Source organism: Penicillium cataractarum, assembly GCF_028827025.1.
Source record: "Penicillium cataractarum strain IBT 29864 chromosome Unknown utg000009l, whole genome shotgun sequence".
Taxonomy (NCBI): domain Eukaryota; kingdom Fungi; phylum Ascomycota; class Eurotiomycetes; order Eurotiales; family Aspergillaceae; genus Penicillium; species Penicillium cataractarum.
Window position 1 is genome coordinate 4,269,780 of NW_026622745.1, and position 25,124 is coordinate 4,294,903.

At 47.3% G+C, this 25,124-nt stretch overlaps 9 protein-coding genes across 9 annotated transcripts; 7 read left to right on the top strand and 2 right to left on the bottom strand.

The window, feature by feature from the left end:
- Positions 1–1,030: 1,030 nt before the first annotated feature.
- On the top strand, positions 1,031–2,731 carry N7496_012159 (CRAL-TRIO domain-containing protein; the record flags this gene model as incomplete). Its single annotated transcript, XM_056705072.1, has 4 exons — positions 1,031–1,795; positions 1,871–1,912; positions 1,992–2,091; positions 2,184–2,731. 4 exons carry the CDS (start codon positions 1,031–1,033, stop codon positions 2,729–2,731), a joined length of 1,455 nt encoding a protein of 484 aa, XP_056551032.1.
- Positions 2,732–3,504: 773 nt separating this feature from the next.
- On the bottom strand, positions 3,505–4,839 carry N7496_012160 (uncharacterized protein; the record flags this gene model as incomplete). Its single annotated transcript, XM_056705073.1, has 4 exons — positions 3,505–3,860; positions 3,922–4,131; positions 4,191–4,344; positions 4,402–4,839. The coding sequence occupies 4 exons, from the start codon at positions 4,837–4,839 to the stop codon at positions 3,505–3,507; spliced, it is 1,158 nt and encodes a 385-aa protein (XP_056551033.1).
- Positions 4,840–5,898: 1,059 nt separating this feature from the next.
- N7496_012161 (FAD-binding oxidoreductase) lies at positions 5,899–7,656 on the top strand (the record flags this gene model as incomplete). Its single annotated transcript, XM_056705074.1, has 3 exons — positions 5,899–6,096; positions 6,173–6,658; positions 6,721–7,656. The coding sequence occupies 3 exons, from the start codon at positions 5,899–5,901 to the stop codon at positions 7,654–7,656; spliced, it is 1,620 nt and encodes a 539-aa protein (XP_056551034.1).
- A 542-nt stretch (positions 7,657–8,198) lies between these two features.
- Positions 8,199–9,154, bottom strand: N7496_012162 (uncharacterized protein; the record flags this gene model as incomplete). Its single annotated transcript, XM_056705075.1, has 2 exons — positions 8,199–8,734; positions 8,785–9,154. 2 exons carry the CDS (start codon positions 9,152–9,154, stop codon positions 8,199–8,201), a joined length of 906 nt encoding a protein of 301 aa, XP_056551035.1.
- Positions 9,155–11,430: 2,276 nt separating this feature from the next.
- On the top strand, positions 11,431–12,648 carry psoB (hydrolase psoB; the record flags this gene model as incomplete). Its single annotated transcript, XM_056705076.1, has 1 exon — positions 11,431–12,648. One exon carries the CDS (start codon positions 11,431–11,433, stop codon positions 12,646–12,648), a length of 1,218 nt encoding a protein of 405 aa, XP_056551036.1.
- Positions 12,649–14,446: 1,798 nt separating this feature from the next.
- On the top strand, positions 14,447–14,850 carry N7496_012164 (uncharacterized protein; the record flags this gene model as incomplete). The annotated part of the gene is made up of 3 exons (XM_056705077.1): positions 14,447–14,500; positions 14,549–14,667; positions 14,718–14,850. The coding sequence occupies 3 exons, from the start codon at positions 14,447–14,449 to the stop codon at positions 14,848–14,850; spliced, it is 306 nt and encodes a 101-aa protein (XP_056551037.1).
- Positions 14,851–18,997: 4,147 nt separating this feature from the next.
- N7496_012165 (sugar transporter (hexose transporter)) lies at positions 18,998–19,268 on the top strand (the record flags this gene model as incomplete). Its single annotated transcript, XM_056705078.1, has 2 exons — positions 18,998–19,142; positions 19,207–19,268. The coding sequence occupies 2 exons, from the start codon at positions 18,998–19,000 to the stop codon at positions 19,266–19,268; spliced, it is 207 nt and encodes a 68-aa protein (XP_056551038.1).
- Positions 19,269–19,969: 701 nt separating this feature from the next.
- On the top strand, positions 19,970–20,317 carry N7496_012166 (uncharacterized protein; the record flags this gene model as incomplete). Its single annotated transcript, XM_056705079.1, has 1 exon — positions 19,970–20,317. The coding sequence occupies one exon, from the start codon at positions 19,970–19,972 to the stop codon at positions 20,315–20,317; it is 348 nt and encodes a 115-aa protein (XP_056551039.1).
- Positions 20,318–22,141: 1,824 nt separating this feature from the next.
- Positions 22,142–23,760, top strand: N7496_012167 (FAD-dependent oxidoreductase; the record flags this gene model as incomplete). The annotated part of the gene is made up of 4 exons (XM_056705080.1): positions 22,142–22,449; positions 22,541–22,809; positions 22,872–23,242; positions 23,311–23,760. The coding sequence occupies 4 exons, from the start codon at positions 22,142–22,144 to the stop codon at positions 23,758–23,760; spliced, it is 1,398 nt and encodes a 465-aa protein (XP_056551040.1).
- Between the last annotated feature and the right edge of the window lie 1,364 nt (positions 23,761–25,124).

Here is a 25,124-nt window from a genome sequence, read left to right on the forward strand (position 1 = left end):
CAACAACTCCGAAGCAACCATGATGCAATTGATCAACCGCGATGGATGATCGGAATACAATGATCGACCCTTGTTCCCCGCGGCGAGTATGATTCTCCCCATGTCTATCGTTTGCGGTTATCGTCGAGGCGACCGAGGGGCATCCTGATTGGACATGGATCACGATCAAACAATCGGTCGACGCGACATTACGACAGCTCTGAGGGGGCTCGATCGAGGTTTATCGAGGCTGGTATGGTCTCGTGTCGTGAGAGCAGTTGTGGATTAGGTATCCTGGGAGGGGCTGGACCGAGTGAAATGAGATCCACGCGCTGATGGAAGCTATTCCGGGGACAGGGACAGATAATACCCCAATCGGCAAAGATCGACTGGCATTTTGCCTGTTCTTTCTTATCTTCCGGACCCCCTTCGATTGATCAAATAAGAATCCCCCAATCCCAACTCCCAAACCCAGAATCCTGGGATATGAAACTTCGAGCCACCGTTCCCAATTTTGTGGGGGACCCACCGCATGTGTTTTTCCGTTGGTTGGCCTGCGACCGAGGGCCCGAGGTTTTCCACTGTGAAAGACCAAACCTGCGAATCACGGCACTTGACTGGTGAAATCCGGGGAACGAGTGGGAACCAGTGGCCACGACGGTTGATCATTGCCCAGGATCGCCATGGCGAAGCCATCAGGAGGGGCGCATGGACCTTTTGTTCCCCAACATTTTGGGCGATTTTAGGTGATCTGGGGCTACCGAGGCAGACTTGTGGCCATGACGAGGGGCATCAAATGAGGGGTTTCATGTGGATTCACGATGATCTCGAGGGGCAAGGGGGGCGCACATTGACGAGACCTATATCATCCAGCCAGGTCAGCTCTCATCCGGAGGTGTTCCTTTGGAAGATCTGCCCTTCAAGCAATCTCCAACACTACAGTCCTCAATTTCAACCTTCGGTGCATTGGATTTGTTTTCACTATTGCCCTTAGTCCTCTTCTTGTGCGCCTATTCATAGTCGAATCGCAATTCACTACACTAGCCCAACAATGGCTGCGGATGGTCCGAAACCTGGCTTCCTGGGGAACGTCAACCAGGACCAGGAAGCGAAGCTGCAAAAGCTTTGGTCGGTCTTGCTGAAGGCGGCCGAGGCGCCGTCGGGCGACGAGCTGTCTAACGGCTCCGTCGAAGAGCCCACCAGCCCTACTCAGCCTCAACGCCGACACTCTTTGCTCAGTCGCACCCAGAGCAATGTCTCTGAGAAGACCACTGCCAGTGTGGCCAAGTCCCCCTATCAGCAGAAGGTCATGGCGTACCTCAAGGAGATTGGTATCGGCGCACAGGAGACCAAAATGGTCCAGAAAGCCCTCTCAGAGATTGCCCCACTCGAGTTGCGCAACGGTGTTTTGAACTTGCTGAAGCATGACAATCCCGATGCGATGCTACTCCGATTCCTGCGCGCCCGCAAGTGGGACGTCCCCAAGGCTTTTGCCATGATGATGGAGGCCATTGTCTGGCGGGTCAAGGAAATGCATGTGGACGACGACGTCATGGCCAAGGGTGAGCTACACGCGTTGCAGCAAGAACGAAACAACGCCAATGTAGTGGAAAAGAAGGCCGGCAAAGACTTTTTGGCTCAAATGCGTATGGGCAAAGCCTATGTGCACGGAAAGGACAAGCTCGGTCGACCAATTGTGGTGATCAAGGTTCGCTTGCACAAACCCGGCGCGCAGAGCGAGGAGACTCTAGAGAGATACATTGTGCACGTCATCGAGTCTGTTCGATTGACTCTATCCCCTCCCGTGGAGACCGCCGTAAGATCTGCGCCTTCCCTCAATGTGTTGGTACCCTTGTTGATACCCTTGCTAACCAATCATTTCCCCTTATAGGCTGTGGTATTTGATATGACAGGATTTGGGCTATCAAACATGGTACGTATGGAATGGAGTCATGAACAATTCCTATCTGATTTGTGCTAGAAGGAAACTGACAAGCGGTTGAAATACATAGGAATACCCACCCGTCAAGTTTATCTTGAAGTGCTTCGAAGCAAACTACCCAGAATCACTGGGTGTCCTTCTCATCCACAATGCCCCATGGGTATTCTCAGGTTGGTCTGCCTTTTTTTTCACATACAATCAGGAGCCGCCAATGGCGCTTTGTCAAAAGCATACATTAACATTTGATGATTGAACGAAATAGGCATCTGGAGAATCATTCGAGGCTGGATGGACCCTGATATTGCAGCTAAAGTGAATTTCACAAACAACACCAACGATCTCACTAAGTTCATCGCCCGTGATCAGCTTGTTGAGGAGCTTGGTGGTACTGAGAAGTGGAAGTACGAATATATTGAGCCCGAGGAGAATGAGAACCAGAAGATGGAGGATACCACCACCAGAGATGCACTTACCCGCGAGCGCCAGCAGATCGGAGAAGAATTCCTCGCAGCTACTTCCGAGTGGATTGAAGCAGCCAAGTCAAAAGACAAGACTAAGATCCAATCTGCAGAGAGCCAGCGAGCATACTTGGCAGAGCGCTTGAGGGTCAATCATTGGAAGCTGGACCCATATACTCGAGCTCGCCTGTGTCTTGACAGAGAGCGTGTCATCCAAGAGGGCGGAAAGATCGATTTCTATCCTAAGGAAGAGGAGATCGTCGAGACGAAAGCCGTGCAAGTCACAAAGACGGCAGAGATCGAGCACCTAGAAAGTGTGAATGGTGGTACGACACAGGCAACTGTGGCATAGAGGGTGGTCACGTATTTGAATCAATTTTTATTTTATGCACTAGATAGTTTGGTACAATCTTGTTCAAATGTGATCGACTCTGGAAATCTGAATTCAGTGTGATGAGCCTGCCCCCTCACAAAAGGAGAAAAAAAACAGTTGCATGTGGACTATGTAGGACGTATCGCTGGCATCATAGCCCCAATTGCTGGCCAAAATCTCATCGCAGAAGGAGCAGCGGGTGTGCTTTGGCTTGAAGCTGGTGGGATCTGGGTATGCCTCTTACCCATTGAAATGAGAACTCGACAGATGTACTAGACAGAAGGTCTTTATGGGTATGGCATTAGTCTCTTTAATTCAGCGGGTATCGGCGCCTTTTACATCAATATATTTTCGGCAACCAGCAGAGTAAATCGGACAATGTGCTTAGACATTCTACGGATGAAAACGTAAGCCTTCTGAGAGCATAAAGATGGAACCCTTGAGTGTTCTTGCACTACATTCTGTGTCTACCGAAGATCCAGATGGGTTCCCCCTCGCCTGCCTTCCTCAAAAAAAAACATGGTATGCGGCGCGTCGATTTAGTAAAGAAGGGAGACTGTGTGTATTCTGACGGCAAGGAAATGTTCATACTGCCGGGATGATGACGCAGGATATTGACTATTCGTACCGACGTATTGGAGGATTACAGCTTACCAGTACCGAGAGGTGTGAAAAATCGCTCTTTCACCCCCTACTCTTGAATTTGAGTACCTACAAGGGCCAACGTGTGTGATGACAGTCTAATCCTTTTATCATAAAGAATGATCCGATTTACCGTATTCATCGCGGTCAAAATCATGCGTGCGCTCCCCAATGGTCACCTCAATCCCATGATTTATGAGGATGACCCCTCGACCATGGGCGTGTGCCAACTGCTCCTGACTACTCGAAGGACTCGTGGACCGGTAGGCACTGGCTGATTGAAATACCCCGTCTTTGCCCGAAATATTTGACAATGCAATATTTAGGGCACCTGATCTATGAGATGGCATGCCACTCAGACCACGCCCGCGTGCATTGTATGAGTTGTAATCGTATGAGGCTTTGGAGGGAGAGATGACAGACTTTACGACACGGTACAGGCCAGGGCAGCAGCCAATAATAACCGCTATAGAACGGTCAGTAAATCAGAATGACTGATAATCCAAGTCATCGGAGGAGACACGTACCGATTGAGGCCTCGATGATTCCCCACATAGCAAGCCATGATGTGGCTGGAGTGCCTCTTGAAGATTCATTTGAAGAATTCCCCAATTGTACAACGCGAATAGTTGCAATGAGGATGCAGATCCAGCCGAAACAAAAAAGGCCGCCAATGCTCATCTTCTGTTTCAACTGCATTCTCAAGTGCCAGATCAGGCGTATGGGCAGAGCCATTACTGGATCATGATGTTAATCCAAGAGATTCTCCGGATATAGGGGAGGGTCACAAACGTACTTGCAAGGTCTGTTATGATGTCTACTGCATATGCATAATAGAGGCTGATCGCGGCGGCGCGATGATCGCGCGGTGTATTGCAGGCCCCCGCGGTGAACCATGCATGGAAGCTCGAACATGAAAACCAGGATGAGAGAATACAGCCAATGAGGAACTATTGAGATGGAATTTAGCATTCCGCGGAGCAGGGTAGGGATTGCGATATGCATACCAGAGTGCAGGAAATTGTGATAATCCACCACACTGCAATATAAGGTTTTCCAACCAAGAGTCGCTTATACATCGACAAAAGTGAGAACTTGACCATCCACAGACAGATCCATAGCGAGGAAGTGTTGACGAAGAAAACAATCTGTAGTCGCACAGAATCTTCCTCCACCGTTGAATAATATGGTATTGACCCAGCTTCAAGAGACGCTAGTCGGAAGATAGCAGGTGCAATATAGATGTAGAGGATGCTGAGTGCCAAAAAGAAGAGGTAAGCAACGAGGAGGAGACAGTCTTCCGGCTTGATATCCTTGATTCGACGGATCGAGCCAGCGAAGCGTGCAAACACAACGAGCGAAGTGAGTACGATCAGGGCAATACCGGTGCCCTTGATGGTTTCGGGACCAAATGTACCCTTAGTGGACGCTGAGTTCGCTCCCATCACCTGTCGCTGGCGCGGCTCCAAAAGGCCGGCGTGAAGGAGTGTAAGACGATAGCTGTCTGCCGTACATATGGAGAGGCATTCCCATCACATCCATCATTAACGGGGCACCCGTCACTATATCTTCATCCTGTAGCCGAACGCGTGGGCTGGGCCCCGTTTCGAAAAATTCTTAGTTGCCATGTGTCGGCAAGTCAAGCACGACTTGAGGAATCCTGAAACCAGAAGTGCCAGGGTCATATACGGGGAGGATTCTGAATGCATGGGCTAACGGCGTGGCGTACCAGTCATGCTGTACAGACAAAGCCGTCCCCTGGCACTAAATTGGCTAAGCATGTAAGCGACACGGTCACTACAGTAGTTGAAATATTATTACTAAGAGAAGGAGGAGGTGACAAGGGTCACCGAAATTGGGGCGATGTAACATGATACTAGAGGATGTTGAAATCAATGGGGCCAAAACTGTAATGCGTACGCGACAAGTACAGTACAAGAAGAGCAGGGAGCCTTGCTCAGGGATCCTGTGTGAAAACAATTGGCAGTGAAAAGACGAGTCGAGATTTCCACCAGTTACAGTGTTTTCTTGTATTAGGGTACTCCGCACCGATGCATGGAATGACAGGGATCAGCAAGTTGGCGATGCTCCTTCAGTCCTAGCCAGTCCGCTAGGCCTTTCCAACAACAACAACAACAATCCAGAATCCTGGCTTCGCTTCAATTTCCGCGGTCGGGTTCCGCCGCCTCGCTTAAAGATCCAAGTCGATTTTGTCGTGGGCATAAACGAGAACGGAGGCTTAGCTCGCACCCCTGAAGCAATGCGCCAATTGAACAAATGTACAAGGTACGATCGGTTCGCGATCGGTTAGCGTACTAGCGGAAGTTGATCCGACCGAAGCTACGGAGTACGGTAGCTAGCTCCCTCAGGCCACCCAACGTGGATCATTTATAAGAAGGAAACAATCCTTTCTTTGGCCTCCCTTTGTTCGGTATCCTCCCTAGGGACGAGATTGAGTCCGACGCTGTCTTTCTACTTCTGAGATCAACACACCCGTAGCGAGTATGCGTGCTTGGTCCTTGTTCGGCGCCTTGTCTGCCGCTAGTGGGGTAACTCTGGCGACTGCCGATGCGATTGAACCTTCGAATTTCAATGTGACCGAAGGATTGGAGCAGCTTGGCGTGAAAGTGTCGAGCATTCCTGCTTTGAAGTCATTCAGTGGCATCCAAGCACGGTCAACCGACGGCGCATGTGCAGCAGCTGTGAGTCTGAGCCTTTCATCAAGTCAAACCAATAATTGGATTATTTAATTCCAGATACTAACTCCATCGCCATCAGTGTGGAAGTTTGAAGTTTCTTTTCGGATCCCAACAGGTTAACGCGCAAAATTCGACACTCTACAACAATTTCACCAATTCTTTCTGGTCCGAGCAACAGGAAGAAGTCCAGCCTTATTGTGTCTTCCGACCCTCGGTGAACACGCAAGTCAGCATAGCTGTGCTGCTGTCTCGACTGACTGGTTGTCCATTTGCTGCCAGAAGTGGTGGCCATGCGGCCTTTTCCGGGGCTTCCAGCAGTGCTGGAGGCATCAGTATCTGGTTCAAGGACATGAATGCGGTGAAGCTCAATGCAGACAAGTCGGTTGCTTCAATCGAGCCTGGTAACAACTGGCTGTCAGTATATTCGGCACTCGAGCCGTATGGACTGGCTACAATTGGGGGTCGCGCGTCCAGCATCGGTGTGGGTGGCTTTGTCCTGGGCGGCGGCATTTCCTACCACTCTAACTTGTACGGTTGGGCCCTTGATAATGTTCAAAGCTTCGAGGTAAGCAATATGTTGATGCTTTCTCTACGTGTTTGAGAGATCTACATACTCACAATCCTCAGGTCGTCACTGCGGCCGGTTTAATCGTCACTGCGAGTGAGACTGTCCTGCCTGACTTGTACTGGGCCCTCCGTGGTGGTGGAAATAACTTTGGCCTTGTCACCAAATACAACCTCTATACAATTCCATGCCCAACGATGCGTGGAGGTGCCAGAATCTTTACTGAGAACTATTTCAGCGAAGTCATCAACGCCTTCATCAACGTTGTGAACAACGCCACTGTGGATGGCAAAGCGCAACAATACGTCGCCTTCCTTCAAACCCAAGGTACAAACATCGCCACGGCTGAGTTGACTTATGTTGAAGATGTTGCCGACCCGGAGATTTTCCAGCAATACCGAAGCATCCCTGCAATTGCAGATTCGACTAGCACTAAGACACTCGTCGAATACGTCGAGTACCTAGAGTCCGACAATCCGTTTGGATACCGCGAAATTTACTGGCCGATCGCCGTGCAACTCAATGAGGAGTTTAGCAACTGGGTTGTGGATCTATTCATGTCATTGATCCCACAGGTGATCGACCTCGCGGGCGCAAACCCAGTGATCATCTATCAAGGTATCACCTTGCCCATGCTGAAGAATATGACCAATTATGGCGGAAATGCCCTGGGACTCGATGCTTCCAAGGGCCCCGTCCATCTTATGCATATTTCTTTCTGGTGGGACGATTCATCCGATGACGACACTGTTTACGAGTGGGTTTACAGCTTCTGGACCCAGGTCATCGCAAAGGCTCAAGACATGGGCATCTACAACGAGTATATTTACATGAACTATGCCAGCATGTTCCAGGATCCAATTGCCGGCTATGGAGAAGCCAACAAAGAGCGTCTGCGGAAGATTGCTAATGTGTATGATCCGACTGGGGTCTACCAGACTTTGCAACCAGGATACTTCAAGCTGAATAATGGATCACCTGTGACCTATTCTCTCTGAGAGATTGCAGGCGACTTTGGGAATGCATTGTATCTCGTATAATTAGTTCGAGAGTCTATACCTTTATTATAGATTAATACCGTTTGTCATCTTCGAACTCTTGCCATGATCGAGCAACCAACTCGTATCTAAATAGTGCAGTCTGTCTGACATGGAGACGCTCAAATCGCCGGCGTATTGAAGGATCAATACCGTGTTTTATATTCACATAATCGTAATTCTCACACATTCAGGGCTATCTTTACCGCCGAGGAAGAAAATTCAGGTTCTGATGGAAACCCATGTTTTGTGTCATTCACGAAGAAAGTTACGCAGTAACTGCGTATTCAAAGCAGTCTTGATTCAGATACGGAACTGCAGATATGGTCATTATATCTCAGCCAGAACAGGTTTTTATATTGATCAACTGCTCATCTGCTTCACAGAGGTCCCTGGTGGCGACCTGTATACCTCTCGATCGCTAGCTGTAACTGCCCGAAAAATGAAGGAAGACTTGGACCCTCGCCTGAGTTTCACCAAAACCGCACCGCCCTCTACCTCAATCAATGACGGTGAGATTCAGAGCCCATGATCTCCACAAGAGGAGACCCTTGAATTAGAGTATCCGAGGTTGTGCTGCTTGGCTGATCTAATTCTGTCGGCCCAGACTTTCGCCGTGGAGGAACATAAACCTGTCCAGTCACCTGCGCGAACCCTGGAATTGTCGGTTGGTGCCTTCTAGTTCTTCGTCGCTCAATGAGAGCCCAAGCAACCGCACAGAGCGCGACAACGCCCAGGGGGACACCGACGCCTAACCCGAGCGTTATGTTCTTATTCTGCGAGGAAGAACGTTCGTCGTTTCCGCACGTGGTATTGGCGGTTCCTGTCGTGGACGGATCGGGCCGGTTGGTCGTAACATTAACTAGCGCCGCTCGACCGAAGATCATCTCCCCATCGTCAAGGATAAAGGGAGTGTCCCCGTTCGAGCATTTAGTGCCGTTGTTATGTTCGCCTTGGTAACCGCAGCAGTATATCGCGCGGCTGTCATTATTTAGTCCCACGCTAACAATTGGGGCGTTAGAGCCAGTATCGTAGTTGACTATACAGCTTTAGTCTTTCAGACTCGCAAATGACGCAGAGGAAACAAACCGCAGTAGTAAGCGCAGAAGCTTCCCCAGCCAGAATCCGTGCAGGAGCCACGATATAGCGTAAATGGCTGCGTTATCGCACTGAGGCAGTACCCAGTGCTGAGACAGATTGCGTCTGATGCACAGCAAAAGGTAGCACTATTGCTATTACAGGGCACAGCACTAGATGCGATAGTCCGGTCGGGATTGAAACATTTAGCTTCGATCAGGGGAGAAAATGTCAGAATGGTGAAAAGAAATAAGAAACCCATCTTCCAGCGCTCGGAATCCGTAGCCAGCGTCACTGGTAACTTGGGAGGGGCGATGGAGGAAGGCTTAAAATATAGTTCAGTTATAATTGGGGCCGGAATTCGAAGGTTACCGTGAAGCATAGCTGTTCGTGCGATGAAGCGTGATACTATTAGCCTGGATCCCATCTTGCAGATGATCCCTGTTCTTGGCAGTCTAGGTGTGGATCTTAAGGTATGTGATTAGGCAGGTTCCACAGACAATACTACATCATGCCTAACTATTTCATGTCAGAGTTTACTAGAAGAGACATGTGATATCATATGACAGAAAGTGGGAATCCATAGGCTTGTCGGCTGTAAGCCGAGCAGAGAAGTCTCTTTAGAAAAGCAAAATTTAACTAAGCAATTTCTGGTGTCTTCTGTTGGATTGCCGCCAATAACCGGATAGCAAATTTGCTTGTGTTGCTTCTTGATAACGTCACCTAACGTTAGGATGGGCAAAAAGATGCTCTTTGATAGTTCATACTGAGTTCACGATGGAGGGGAGGATAATCAAAGTAGAATTCCCCTCAAGTCCTCCTCCTTGATTCACATAGAAGGAATTTAGCCTTCTGACTTTGAGGTAATTTCTTTTTAGCATTTTTATCACACTCATTTTCGGCAACTCTCTTGATTGACTTGCCATACTGCATTTCAAGCTGCCGGATGATATGGGAACAAGACTAAGTCAAGGTCTTGGAAAGGGTTCAACCACAAGAAGGGGTCTCTGAAGCATGCTTAGCTTATATAAGTGACCTGCTTCCCTAGTTTTGTCCCCATAGGCTGGTGTGGACGTTCCAATTCTGACAACTCGGTAGAAAGCGGCTCTGATCTATCGTCACAGAGAACATATCATTCTCATAAAACCTTTTTTGGTAATGCTTTGATTTGGAGACTAGATTTTCTCAATGGGTCCTTCTACTGTTAGTGATCTTTGAATCTACTGTTCAATTTCCAGGGGCAAGTGCCATGGAAGTGAAATAGTGTAGGATCCAGGCTCATATTGAATATTTCTTTCTGATAGGCCATTCTGATGCCAATCTGCATATCTTCTTCAAAATACCAAACAGGCTCTCTGTGCGTGATAAAACTGGCTTCGTCACTGGCCACAAACCTTCACTGAGTCATCCTTAGGTAATGTACCAGGAGAGGAACACCTTGATAAGCTGGTGATCTGGCACTTCGGAACATTTACCACTAGTATGGCCGTGCATCTTATATTGCCTAATTGAACTAAAAGGTGGTCAGCTTCATCTCAGCATGAGGTCACACGCATCACAGTTAGGAAATATTACATCGTCCAAGGTTTTACAGCATCCCAGTACATTCTGGCGGTATTATGTATTCACTTATTTTTGTTGTGAATGGCATATTCATTCACATATTGCTCTGAACACATATCTGCTATGTTTCAATCATAAACAGCATCTCTCTTTTACTACATTATCCTGCTAAGGAAGAGAGAGCCTGGCTTAGGAGTAAATCACCGCAATGAAAAAGAGAAATATCTCAGCAATGAGGATATATGGCTCGTTCAACAGAGGAGGTGGTACTTTAACTTGTTAGATGGTTTCTAAGCACGGCCAACTCTGAACAAATAACTAAAACTACTATTTCCTCCCCACCATTGCTTGACTGATAGGGACTGTGTCTGCAAGTTTGTATTATTTTTCTAGCTTAAATGACTGTTGTAACCTGTTTTCTGTTACCAATACTAATTAATGTATGAGTTAGTAAAAAACCTTATCGGCATGTGAGTCGGGCCGAATATTCTCGGTATCAAGCAACCTATGCTACTCAAAATACCCATTTTGAGGACATTCGTCATTTCTTTTCGTATTTGCGCGGCGGAAGCTATCTTATTTGCAGATAGCCCGGAGGCCTGGTAGAAAATATCGCTGGGATGGAAAGTATCTTCTTGGGTGGCAGACCCTCGATACGTGATGGTCCCTAACGGATCCTAAATAATCAAATGACGGACCCGCCCGTGAATGGTCAGGTGTACTAAGCCATAAACTTGCGTAGTAACACTCGCAGGCCAGAAGAGATCGACTCGTCGGAAACCCTGAAACCAGGAACTACGCCCCGGCCCACGAGACAGCACCCCGACCGGAGCTAATAATTGACTGTCATTTTAGCTTCCGCCCCGCAGGACAGAGTCGTGAATTCGGCCCGAATAGACCCTATCCAAGGTCCGACTCCCCCGTATCACAGGATTAAATAATGCGAAGCCCTCGGTTGTTTGTCTCTGCCACCACGTGACATACAGCTAACCCCAAGGGCATATTTCACCCTTCATGATTCCCCAAATCATGATAGTTTCTCTCTGATTTCTATATTTTTTCCTCCCTCAAATTTACAAACACTATATTCCACCAATGTTAATTGATCATTTCTTCAAATCCAATGAGACCTTTAGCTACGAAGCGCTTCGTGCTGCTGGCTATAGCAATCATGGCGGGGCAGATCTCGGTGAAGTGATAGCTATCTGCTCCAAAATCCGCCCAGGAAACGAGGATGACTGGGTGCACGAATGGCAGAAGGCTGCAGAACGAGCACTTTCCAATGCTGAGCACTCAGAATCTGTGAAAAACCAAAAAAGTGCCTACCATGGATACCTTCGTGCATCGAATTACTTCCGCACTGCCGAGTTCTTTCGCCGAGAAAATGTCGACGAAGACAAAGTATCTCATTTCTTACATGAAAGATCGGAGGCTTCTTTTGAAGCGGCAATGAAGCTATCTACATTTACATATGAGTCGATCAATATCTCTTACGAAGGAACATCATTACCAGCCTACTTTGTTAGTCCTGATAACACAAAAAAGCCTCGACGGACTATTGTTTTAAACGGTGGCTACGACTCCATCATGAGTGAGGGGTGGTTTGCTATCGGAGCAGCGGCCCTAGAGAGGGGATATAACTTCCTCGCATTTGATGGCCCCGGACAAGGTGCAGCTATCCGACGACAGCATCTGCACTTCCGACCCGACTGGGAGAACGTGCTCACCCCTGTTATCGACTACGCTTTAACTCGTGTGGAAATCGATGCCAATGCGATAGTCATCTTTGGGTGGAGCATGGGTGGATACCTAGTGGCACGAGGAGCAACGCGAGAGCACCGGGCGCGAGCCATTATTCTGGATGATGGTGTATACGACTTTGGCTCGGCTTTCCGAGCTCATCAGCCGTCATTTATTCAAGCGCTGGTTGAAAAACGTCACGATTCAATTTACAACTGGATATTCCACTGCGTACAATCCTTTTCGACGGGGATCCGCTGGGCGCTGCGCAACGGCAAATGGACTTTCGGCGTGGAATCTGCTGCGGATCTGATTCGCGCAGTCAACAAATATACCTTGGAGGGCATTAGCCAAGATATTGTCACACCGTGCCTGATACTTGATGCAGAAAATGACCACTTTCTGAAAGGCCAACCAGAAATTCTTCGAAGAAATCTGAACTGTGAACACCAACTCGTTAGTCTACGAGCCGACGAAGGTGGAGACGCCCATTGTCACCCAGGGGCCTCCTTTCGGTTGCATCAAGTTATCTTCGATTTCCTTGAGTCGCAATTTGCAGCACAAAAACTGTAATATTTCGGGGGAACATGCTTTCTACTTTTTATCCTTCACAGCGGTTCACCCTATACTTTTCTTAAATTGTTCGTTGTTACAATTTCGAATTGGGTTGCTCCCAGAGAGCCCTTCTCATAATTCGTAATATGAGAAGCAATTCCGTGATGTTTATCTGGTGATTCTACTGTGTCATACATGGTTTTCGCAATAGTAGTATGTAGAAAAAGGATATTGGTTTACGGAGAAATTGTTTCACCACCTATTATTGAATTCGAAGTCAAACGTTCAAGCATAGCCTCCGGATGCATGATATCAGGCCGAACGATGCCATATTACTTTTTCGAAAATTCATGAGTCTCTCACGATCTGTAAATCGTTTTTAGGCCGATAGAGTACTAAATTGCACACTAGATAGAACCTAATACGTGGTTGCTATACGGATTGTGTTCAAATCATCTGGACCGCGAATATATCCAAGCGACCCACACCTCACTAAATTTCACAATGTTCCCCTTCGCATCCTCTTTTCAGATAGTCTGCCAATAAGATTGATGTAAACGATGTAAACATGGTAATACTACTGTCTGATTCGCTTGACGGATTTCGCGTAACCAGAGTACGTATTAACGTACCTGATTTATGGTAACAAGCCCCTCATGGCCATTCGGGCCGAATCGGCTACAGCCCACAAGCCCGTGAAATTCATCCCGTTAAATTATCAGCGAACATGAATGGATTATTCCTAGATGAAGATACTAATTTTAATTTTAATAATGCTATCTTTAACAGTAGGCAGTTAGACTTTAGCTTCGAACTATATACAGAGACTTCTCTAACTCCCTCCCCTCTCCTTCTACAGGGGAGCTATCGGATGGCACTTCAATCACATGTAAAGAGAAATTAAACCAAGCTTCAATCTATTGGTTCGCATTAGCCAATTAAAAGGGATGTTTGAAGCAATGGCTTCCTCATCGAGACATTTGACTATAAGAAGAGACGATCATAGACTGCCCACTATTCGTGGGTGTTTTGAGTTCAGATAGTAATTTTGATAGCAAAATCGGACCTATGGGTACGAGGATTAAAAGTAAAAGAGGAGAATTGACAACTTGCAAAAAGAACCCAGGCTCCAACCGCGTATCCATGGTATTCCTCAAGTTATGGCCACTTCTATTATGCATGTGAGCCAACCCATAGCTTTATTTATTTATTTGATACGAGGATATTATTCCCTCTTCATATAACCCTCTTTGTTATCTATCTGTTAATTTTTCGTTACCTATCATGAGCGACGCACACTGTCTCCACGGCAAGCCCGCTAGATTCACTCTCGGGATCCATCGGGATACTCCTTTGATGTTAGATGCAAATAGCTCTTCCCCCTTACCCTCGCGGACTCCCCCAAATCTAATTTATATACGTAGTCTGTATAACCTGGCCATAGAGGAATATAGTAATTAGCAATAATTAAGGGTAAGCAGCGAAGTTCTTAAGGACGATATTCGAAAAGCTTAGGATCTAGTGCTAGTAACCTACCTTAACTTAAAGCAGATCTATACCAGTAATTAAGACCTAGACTTTTTCATTACAGCGTTAAAGCGGGGGTATCGCGCCGCTTCGTTTACGAGATCATCGAATAGGTAAACAGTCTAAGAGGAGCGGTCACGGAGATTACCTAGAAGTGCCTTTATAGGGAATAGGGATTTTCAACAGAGATAGTAAACTACTCATGTTTACTGAAGAATCAAGATGTTACACTATTACTCATTGTGGAATTCTAGACGTAGTTGTACTACGATATATTTGACCAATCAAGATGATCGGCCCGATTCGAAAATCCGAATGGTCCCGTGACTTGTGCCGCATTGATGTATGGTAATTCGGCCCGAGTCAAGCATTTCTGTTTGATAACCTCCAGATGACCAGCATGGCTAACCCCAGTGTTCGAGAAAACAGCGGAGAAGCTACTAGTGGGCTATCACGCCCATCTATCACTGCGTGTCTGCGGTGTCGCGAGCAGAAGGTGATCGCTTATCTGTAACGATCTAATTATGTATGCTCCTTTGCTGATAATGAACATCTCCTAGCTCAAATGCGGTCGCGAACGTCCCGCGTGCGCTCGATGCGCCCGACTCACCGCAACATGTCAGTACCCTAGCCCTCCAGATCGACGGGGCTTGCGAACTCGACGAAAAGGCCGGCGGCCACCGCATAGGGTAACCGAACATGACCGGGAACAAACTCACCCTCAACGTGCCGTTCTTCAGCATCCTTACTATGGCGCAGTTTCGCGAGAGACTCCTGCCACCGCCGCACAAATACCAATTCCGAACCCAATTCGGAACCCCCGGTATGATATTGCGACCCTGAGCCGCAATAACTTTCTGGAAGGAGGTACACTACCGAATAATGACGCCGAAGCTGATGACATACCCAGCCCGCAAGCCACAGGAACCCCTTTATTGCCAGATGTACGCAGTGATGCATGCTTCCGCTTTTATTAAAGGGCGTGTGTTCTAGTGACTGATTATTCTTAGCCCTACTCAGCACAACTGCATGTAACAAGCTCATTCCCAACAGAACTAGCCCCTTCCTCAGACCAGCCACCTCTGCCACCAACCGCCCTCGGCCTTTCTTTGCTAGAGATATACTTTTCACGCGTGTATAACGCATCTCTACTGTTTGATAAACCTTTTCTCTTTCAACAATACCTTACTGGAGGACTTCATTCTGCTCTTCTTAAAGCTATACTTGCGTTAGCAACCCTGTATGTCACGTTTCACGTCGTCGACGCCTTTTCTTGGATATTCAGCTAATATCACGTCCAAGGTTTCTTCGACCGAGAAATATAGGCGACGATTATCATGTCTCTAGTATGCCTTCGGAGTTAAAGGTTTTAAGTTCATATCACACTTGTGGCTTCCCTTGGGCGAAAGCTGCGTTAAGAGAAGCTTTGATTTTGGCCGTGGAGGCCCCATCTCTCATGGTAACTCAGGCATTAGCATGCCTACAACTCTATTGGTTTGGTATTGGCCAGCCCTACTCAGGTAATTTATGCCTTAGTAAGTATTTGTGTCTGACCTCCGTTGTGTCTTTGGATGGCTTGTGTTGACAAATCCGCAGCACTCGCCTACCGGTCCTGTCACCTCCTTGGATATAGCAAGAAAATTACAGACGATACTGCCGATTTTGGCTCGTCGCTCGAATCAGAGCTCGGCCGTCGGTGCTTCTGGGCTTGCTGGACATCTACATGCATAGTGATGGAGCCAGAGCCATTTATCAAATCATGCTGGCAAGAAGTGGCAGAGGTACCACTTCCAGGAGTAATTTCAACCACATTATCAGGTTACAGGATAACTCTTATCGAGAAAATGGATGGGGATTGGCATTCAAACGTCTTGGTATCAGGGACAAGGACAGGTCTTCATCTCGGAGCCGCAGGACACTTGATGAAAATGGTTGGTTTATGGTTAGTGAATGTGTTGACCTGGAGACTTTGATCTGCCTTAGACATCGCTCAAAGATTGTTTCTATAGGGCGAAAGTTCAACTCTTGTGTAAGGATAACACCTCTGCCATTACTCGAAATTTCGACTCTGTTCTGGAATTATCACGTTTAGCAACGTCATTATTTGATAATGCGATCTCGTCAAGGAGCCCTGATTACCAGAACGACTTGTTATCTGAAGCGCAGGCTCTGCTCATCGTGCATGATGCCATTTACCACCAATGCCAGATCACTATACATTCGATAATTGTTCCTATATTTTCCGGCTTCCCTCCTGACCCAAAAATAGGCATCGGTATGCAGAAGGAAAGCGCAGAGGCTGTTGCAAGACACGCAATGCTCTTTCATAGCATATTAGAACCTTACCGCTGCGGGAAGTATGATATTTCACGGCTACCTCCTGTTGTTGGCTACGGTGCTTTTGTCGCCGGTATTGTACTCCTGATAACAGACATATCCTGCCGAGAGAGAGAGAGAAATAGGTCGTCTACTGAAACGGTAGACATGAATGAGACACTAGCTGCTGTGAACTCAATACTGCACCTATTGGACAACCTCCGAGTCTATTGGACGGTTTTGCAACGTCCGGTAAGCCATATCTCTCATGCATTATCCCTTAGTTTCTTCTTTAACCACAAGATCTCTAGTGGGAAACGTTGCGTTCTGCCTTGCAAACAGAATTTTCGAAGCGCAAAGGACAACCTAAGCCAGCAAATTCACAAGGTAATGACAAGCACGTCCTTAAAATGTCTCAATTTTCGATAAACTAATGAAATTTCAGACCAATTATTGGCACAAGTCAAAGATTGTGATCCCCCCGTGATTTCAGAAAGATACAACCACGTCACGGATACCTTGAATGATCACCTACAACCATCGGCGGCTGATAGTAGTGAAAGAGAAGGACTTGGAATCCAACGAGGGCCCCATCCAACAACAACTGTCGAAAATCAGGTTGCAGCGCACACTGGGATTGAACATAGTAGTCCACTGCTCAGGCAGATCGATTTACCACAGGATTATCTCTGGTACAATTTATCTTTCGCAGAAGCCGGGGTTGAGCAGTTTTCCGGGCTTGACCCTTTCACTCTGTTTCAACAAGGTTGGAGGACATTCGGGTAGTTTTGCATCAGCCAAATCTGGCCCCCATAGACCTAATCCAAAGACAACACAGCAGTCTTATACCTATTGGCCCTCTAAACTAATGGAACATGTTCACTCGATTTATTACCAATATTTCGTTCCTCAAATGAAACTGGAACAATCTATACTTATTTGCGCCTACTGCAATCTTGGTGTCATATAAAAGAATCGCTACGGACTTGCTTAGGTAGCCGCACAGCAATAATATAATACAGACAGGAGAAGGGAGGATCTGTACTGCTGGATTTGATCTGAAGGATGAGTCTATTAAGGGACCGGACACAGTGCTTGGTGACCCCTTTTTGTGTTCAATAAGGTGCAAATACGTAAATCTTTCTATTTAATTGAGGCTGAAAATCTTGAAGCGAATTGCACAGGACCATGATCATCTCCCATAAAATTCTCGTGGCCGCTGTCAATGGTCCAGCTCCTGGCTGGAGCCTAGGGAGGTCCACGTGGTGCCAATCCGCCACTCTTCGCCCTAAATCGTAATCCCTGCCATTCCCTATCCACACTATTTTGCCTCAGATTCCTCCCCCTCCGGCTAGCCCCATGACCAGAGCCTCTTGGCATAGTGCGACAACGCCGAGGGCATCATGGTCGTTGAGCGGTAGTTCTCGGCAAACAATCGTTGCTTTTGCATACGCCATGGCCCCTGCCCAATCAGTTCAAGTTAAAGGCTAGGATTTTCTCCCGATTCCTATATATCCCTATCAACTAATTGAAAAGGTCACCTGCATGACACCCGGTGAGAGCGCGCTCATGAGCTTCGTTCTTTCCCTACTTATAACCTTATTAGAACATAAGGGTTAGCGTCAGCATCATGCTCGTCGCTATCGTCTCTGCCTTTCTATCGATCTGCCCTTAAACCATTAGCCGCTTATTTCCTATCAATATTAATCCCGTCTTGAATTATCTCTATCAGCAAACGGGAATAGGCGACGTACTAGACGAGTAGGTCTCATGCTCCAAGCTCCCTCCTCTATCGACGACTGAACGGACCGAGTTTAGTCCCCGGGGATATATAGCCTACGGCCACCCCTCCACTAGCGGGGTTCTCGTCAAAGAGGCCGACCTTCTCGATATACTCTTCTTATCCCTCCCCCGCTCTTATGGATCTTAGCGCTTACCTAATACCGACGAAGAAGATATATTCTATAACCTTAGGCGACGGACTCGTGCTACGTGGTGGCCGAGTAAGGAGGATAGGCTAGAGGCGTAGATAGGCACAAGGTTTATGACGGAGGAAGAAGAAAGGGAGGTGGTGTTTAGCTAGCCGACGGATAGCGTAGGTATGTGGGTGTTAAGATTTGAGAGTCCTAGGCGATGTCCAAGAGATTTCGGGAAGATAAGTTTCGCGATGAATATAGAAGAGAAGATACAGGTCATGAGAGAGTATGGCGCCACCTTTGGTTGAATATGTCACGCAGGTGGAGGAACTTCGTGATGCTAGTGATTAAATACGATTTGAGGCCTACTATTCTTGTTGGATACTTCAAGTTTTGGAGAGCAATTTCACTTGATGCTGTGTACACGTAGTGCCTTCAGTTTGATAATCGTCGCCCGCGTACTAAGTGCCGAGATTTGTAGTAGAATTATTGCTAACACTTTGTCCGAGTTAGCCTCCAATTCAGAGCGCCGTGATTCACGGGGAAAAATTCAACGAATTTTTCATCTCGAAGGCCAATGCGAAGACCTAGAAAACTCTTCCTACACGATGACTCAGCCTGGAGAGACCCAAGATGGGTCTCGAAATGAATTTGACGACATCCCTGTTGACTACACAGTGCCTCACGTCTCGGTTTGGAAGGCGAGTTATCTATGGAAAGCCACCTTCTGTGTCATCGGCCTCTGTTTATTCTGTGAGTGCCCTTGTATACAGCCTTGTTTCACATATATGTATGTATAAAGTCTGACCATTAATAGCATCTGCGAACGGATACGATCGTTCGCTGCTTAACGGCCTGCAGTCTTTAGAGACTTGGTAGGAATTCATGAAACGCCCAACGGGAGCATGGTTAGGCTTCATCAATGCAATCTACTGGATAGGAACGTTTTTCGGTGCTCTTGGTGCTGCTTGGACATCCAACCGGTTTGGTCGCAAGGGGGGAATACTCTTCGGTATTTTCCTTCTGTCTGTCGGTACACGGTTCGACCGTAACACAATAACGGCCGTACTGCTTAAGATAAGATTTCGTGCCGTTTGTAGCTATGTAACTTGAACAACACTGGCTTTGGATCAGGATGGCACAACCCACGAACCGCCTTCCTGACTGCTTGCCCTGGTCTCAGATTACTCTGGACAAACCAAACCACGAGTTTGATAAACGAGGACAAAACTACGAATAGTAGGCCCAAGGTGAAGATTAGAGTGTAGGAATTATGCGAGCTCCCTATTTCGATACACGTTATTCAACAACTAGGTTCAAGAGCTTCCAAAGTGTCAGCACTAGAAGTTTCAGGTAGACCATTATGGATAACAAGGCCGTTGCCTTATAAGCCTCTGCAAAGGATACCACCTCTCCTGCTTAGCATTGAGGGACAATATAAAACGCACCATTACCTCCAAGGGTTTGATATATTTTTTATTACTGAAACTCCCATTACATCGTTCTCTCTGTATAAACTTTATTGTCTGGGAAAGAGTCTCTAGTTGTTCTTGTCTTTCATCATGATACTTCCATACACCATGATCTTGTCCTTGGTGACAATGGGCCTTTCTACCCCTTTGGTCTTCAGGTCGGACAGTGATGGACCCCCGATAAATGCCACATTTATACAATGTACTGAAGGAACTGCGGACCCGATCTGTCAACTCCTACGCCGGCCTGACCCGGACATCGTCACGGAGATTACGCACCCTAATGGGGCTATCGAGGTCAAACGCAATTTGTATACCCGTGAGCAACTGCAGGCCGTCCGAAAACAGAACAATGTGACCAGCGTCGAATATAAGCCTGGTGATGCGGCCCGCAACCAATCCACCGAATTCATTAGCAGCCTGACCAAGCGGGAGCCAGCGCCGCCGACTTGCTAGAGCGAGACCCAGAGGTGGTACGACACGGACACCATTGGGCTTTGTTACCAGCCCTGGCATCAGGTTGGCAACTGCTTCTACTGCGATGACTGTTCGGAGGCCATTGCGGTCAGTTTTGCGGTCTCCGAGACCTGGACCATTGGACTGAGTGAAACCTTTGATAAAGTCCTCGAAGTTAGCTTTGGGTTCTCATGGGGGCAGACATTTACCCTGACCAATACACGCACCTGCCTGTGGAACAATGTAGAATCTGGCTGCCATTCAATCTGGTATCAGCCTTTGATGTCCTACCACAACGGCAATGCGAATTACCAGACCCACACCCACTGCAGTGGCGGCCTGGGCCAACCCACTGATTCATATTACGACCACAATTGGGCTTTTGCCAATGTGAATGCGGGCGTCGGTGGCTCCGGCTCCGTGAACAACGGCAATTTAGGATGTAACAGCGGGTGCCAGGGGTCTGACCACAGGCAATGCCAATATGGAAATTCTGGTGGACTTCTCTGGCCTAGTCCGAACTAAGTAAGAAATTCGAATCCGGTATCTGGGAAAGCGTCTTGTTATGGATCAGGCATCAAACTAAGAGATGTTATTTTATAACCAAAGCCTGTGCCGGAATCTAAGATAATGCGGAAACATAGATTATCAACTAATCTGTACAGAAAAGCTTTTTTATGTGATTTACCCCCTCTAAATTGGTCATCTAATAGTTAGTAGTTAGACGTTTTGAGATTGTATTGATTGTGATTCTAGATCTAATATTCCGTGTTTTGATATTTATTAGCCCGGCCCGCGACTAAGTTTGCCAGCCTGAGGCTATACGCATAAATCACGGGTAACTATTGGAGCAACTTGGTTAGCGCATAAAAATATGGGCCCAAAAAGATACAGAGACAAGGCCCTATCCAAAATTGTAGCGGCTGCTGCACTTACCCGCGAATATAAAGCTAATGTAGCGGGGGAACTACTAACGGATTTTGATCATCTGCCGAATTGGGTGGTAAGAAGGTCTTTGCTTTGGTCTTTTTGGTCTCTTTAGGTTGGTCTGGTGTACTGCTTTCAGTTTAGTCCCTTTGCACCATTTGATTGGTTTGTTTATTGATTTGGAGAGTTTTGTCCAGAGGCTCTATGGAGATATGAGAAGAAGGTAATTTTTTAGTAACGGTATCAAGTGTTAGAGGTACAACTAAAGAACTGATCGGCGCCGTCAAACTTAAACCCCAGAACCTTGAGTCAAAGCATGGCTAATTAAAGAGTAAATTTCCACCAAAGGTAGTTAGAGCTAATCACGTATCGCTTCGTGTGGATGGAGCGAACCGTTTCCACATCCTGTCAGTCAGTTTCAGACTAGACTTTTAAACATGGTGTTGTAAGAAACAATTTACCAGAAGCAGGAGCAAATAACAAGGCGTCATGCTAGTTTGACCGAAGACAGCGGGTTAATCGTTCATTTCCCGATGCTATGCATCAAGATGATAATTGCTCCGAAGAAGCACTGTTGGACTCTCCTTTACACTAAAGATGATCGATCGGCTATTTGTTCTACCGATTAGGTATAAGTTACGTAAATTAATACCGTTATTAAATATGGCAGAATGCCTTAGCGTTGTTCTGCGGTTTCTAAAGACCGGCTCCGGCTAACTAACCTGATCTGTGAAGCAGTTGAGCTAGCCAGGAAAGGAGGTCTGACTCTCCCGGCCCCACGCGGCAGATTAAGGGGCCCGCAAAAGGATATATATGACATTAATCCTGTTCTGCCTGCAGGATTGAAGATATCACATTTTGCACGCGGTCAAACTACATCAACAACCCATCATCTTTATGGTTTCGTCCAATCAAGAGGTGGACAAGTTCAAGGTCCTTATAGCGGGAGGCAGTCTTGCGGGCCTTGGCCTGGCCCTAGCTTTTGAGCATGCGGGAATCGAGTACGAGCTTTTTGAAAAGGGTGACTTTGCGCCGCAACTTGGCGCCTCTATTGGACTCCACCCGCATACCATCAGGATTCTAGAGCAGTTGGGAGTATGGGGCGATATTGAGAAGCAGGTCGTGCCCCTGCAGCATCGAATGCATTTTGACGAAATTGGAAACTGCTTTGAGGACTCACATGTGCTAGTCAACATTGAGGCAATGTAGGTCTCTACTTCACAGAAGATCTTGTCACGGTGTCTATCTAACGGCAATGGCATTCAAGAGAAATTTGCTAATTGAATAATTTTCCAGTCTTGAGCGTCCCATTGTTTTCATGGAGCGATCCAAGGCTCTCGAAGTCTTGTATAGCCACGTGAGAGACAAATCAAAACTTCATGCTCGAACTTCCGTCGCAAATTATGACGAGACTGCAGAGGGGGTTATTGTGACCACGGAAGATGGAACTAAACATCACGGTCATATCCTTATCGGTGCCGATGGAATTCACAGCAAAGTTCGGGGGCTGATGGCCGAAAAAATCAGCGTGACAGACCAGTCTCTCGCTAAAGCGATCAACGAAGGTTCGAACAATCCTAATCCTTTATCACTCTCCTTGAAAGCCGGCTGACCGCTATGGATCCAGCTTTCACTAGCGAGTATAACTGTATATTTGCAGTCTCTCGAAATGAGGGGTTCTTACCCGATGGTATGGTTCACAATGTGTACTACGATGACTACTCTGCAATTGCGGCTGCTGGTGTGCCTGGGCTTGTGTTTTGGTTTCTCTTCGTCAAGAGTTCCACGCTTACCAGGATGCCAAATTGCCCGCATTTTGTGGATGAGGATGCACATGTATATATTCAGAAGTACGGAAGCTCCCAAGTGGGCCCAGGGTATGCTGTGAAGGATCTCTGGGGAACTCGAGTGAAGGCTACGATGGTACCACTGGAAGAGGGCGTATCTCCACGGTGGTATCATGACAGGGTCGTATTGATAGGTGACTCGGTCCACAAGGTCTGAAACCCTTCATGTTGTGAGCAATCACCTTCCAAAGGAATGGCTAACCCTCTTTGTCTTACTAGGCTACGGTCAACCCTGGTCTAGGTGGGAACACAGCCTATGAGGGCATTGCTCGTTTCACTAATGGCCTCGTACCCCTCTTGAAAGAAAACCCGATACCATCCCTCGAGCAGTTGAGCAAGGTTTTCAACCAGTATATTACTGGTCAAGCCCCTCGAGCCAAGACAGTCGTTGGTCTTTCTGGCTCCATTACGCGGTATGAAGCCCAAGATAACTGGGTTCTCAAATTCGCAGCTCGTCACATTGTCCCATGGGTCAGCGACAACTTGAAGGCTAGATTGTATGCCAGTTTCTCCAGCAGCGGCCCTTGGTTGAAATATCTTCCCCTGCCTGCCAAGGATAACAATCTCAGAGAAGCATCCAATAAGTCCGACCGGAGCATTGCCCCCACCCTGATCACAGCGGCGATCATGGTGAGCGCTTCCGCTGCCTTATGGCAGATACTTCGATAGCCACTTAGCTCTCGGTAGAGTCGATGGTCATTTGATTTATACATAATCGCAGTTTATTTTATGCATACGAAACAGAATTTCATTTTGCAAAAAATGGCCACTTATAGCGTGCATCTTTTGGCAAAAGCCAATTATAAAACCACTAGCCGCTATGCTGAGTCCAGATTCGTAATTATAAGTTAGTTGTTCAACTTTAATATGGGACGGGGTAAACGGAATCCAGTGATAAGTAGTATTTCTACCGTCCAACATACTTGAATGCTTAGCGATTTACAACGTGCTACTGAATTTCCTGATGGACAACAGACAATCTACAGAATGCACAGGTAGGTTCTCCAGTTTCATCATCTACCTCCCTGGTCTCTAATATATGTAGAAACGTCCCATCCGCCTGCTCTGCTCCATCACAGCTTACAGACGTTCATGACACGATCAATCTTGCCCAACCCTTTACTAAACGCGTCCCCAAGCTTACTCACATCATCAGCATCGGCGAATGCGCCGGCCCTGACAATATAGGAGAAGATGATGAACGGTGCGGGAGATGAGCCGTCGACCACCGAGCAATGGCTGCCAGCGCGCCTTCCTCGGCCAAGGCGATGATCCGGCCACTCGTCGCAAATCCACTCATGGCCGAAATCGCCTGACCGCCGATGGGGTTGGAGTTTAGACAGAAATAACCTCTTGAAGGTTTTCCTTTGGTAATGGCCCCCAAATTGACTATTCATCTCCCTAAGAAAGGCCAACGAAGGTTCCAATTTGCCGAAATTGATCACACTCTCGTTCCAGATGGCTTAGTATTCTACTCCGCTAGCCTGTTCCTGGGAGTTGGTCCTAACTGACCCCGTTTAGACGAGGTATTTCTGGAAGGATGGGGCTAGTTTCTGCGCCCATGGGTAGAGAATGCGCTGTTTAATTTCAGGCAGAGGCATCGTATCGGCATGAGGTTATACGGCTGGCCAGGCCACTCGAAAGGAGTTATTGAACTGAGCTAATGCACAGCGATAGCGGCCTTGTCCAGACGAGACACGGCGGGCTGTGTGCAAAAGGAAGATATGTTAACTGCTTCCCCTGGCAAGTCTGCTCCGCGCCCTATCCGTCATCTCCTCTTGGATTTTCTTTCAAGCTCCAGCAATGGGCGCATACCATCGATCATGAAGGTCTCCTTCTTAATTGTGTTTCTTTACCTTCTAACGGCCGTCGCCGCTGGGGGACTTTGAGGTGCCTACGAACCACTATTCCAATGGTATGAATATCAGGCCGAAATTGCCATGGTACAACAAACAAGACGGCAATTTGGATCGATTATCTATCAGTAGGGTTTAGGGTTTAGGGTTAGGGTTTTAGGGTTTTAGGGTTTAGGG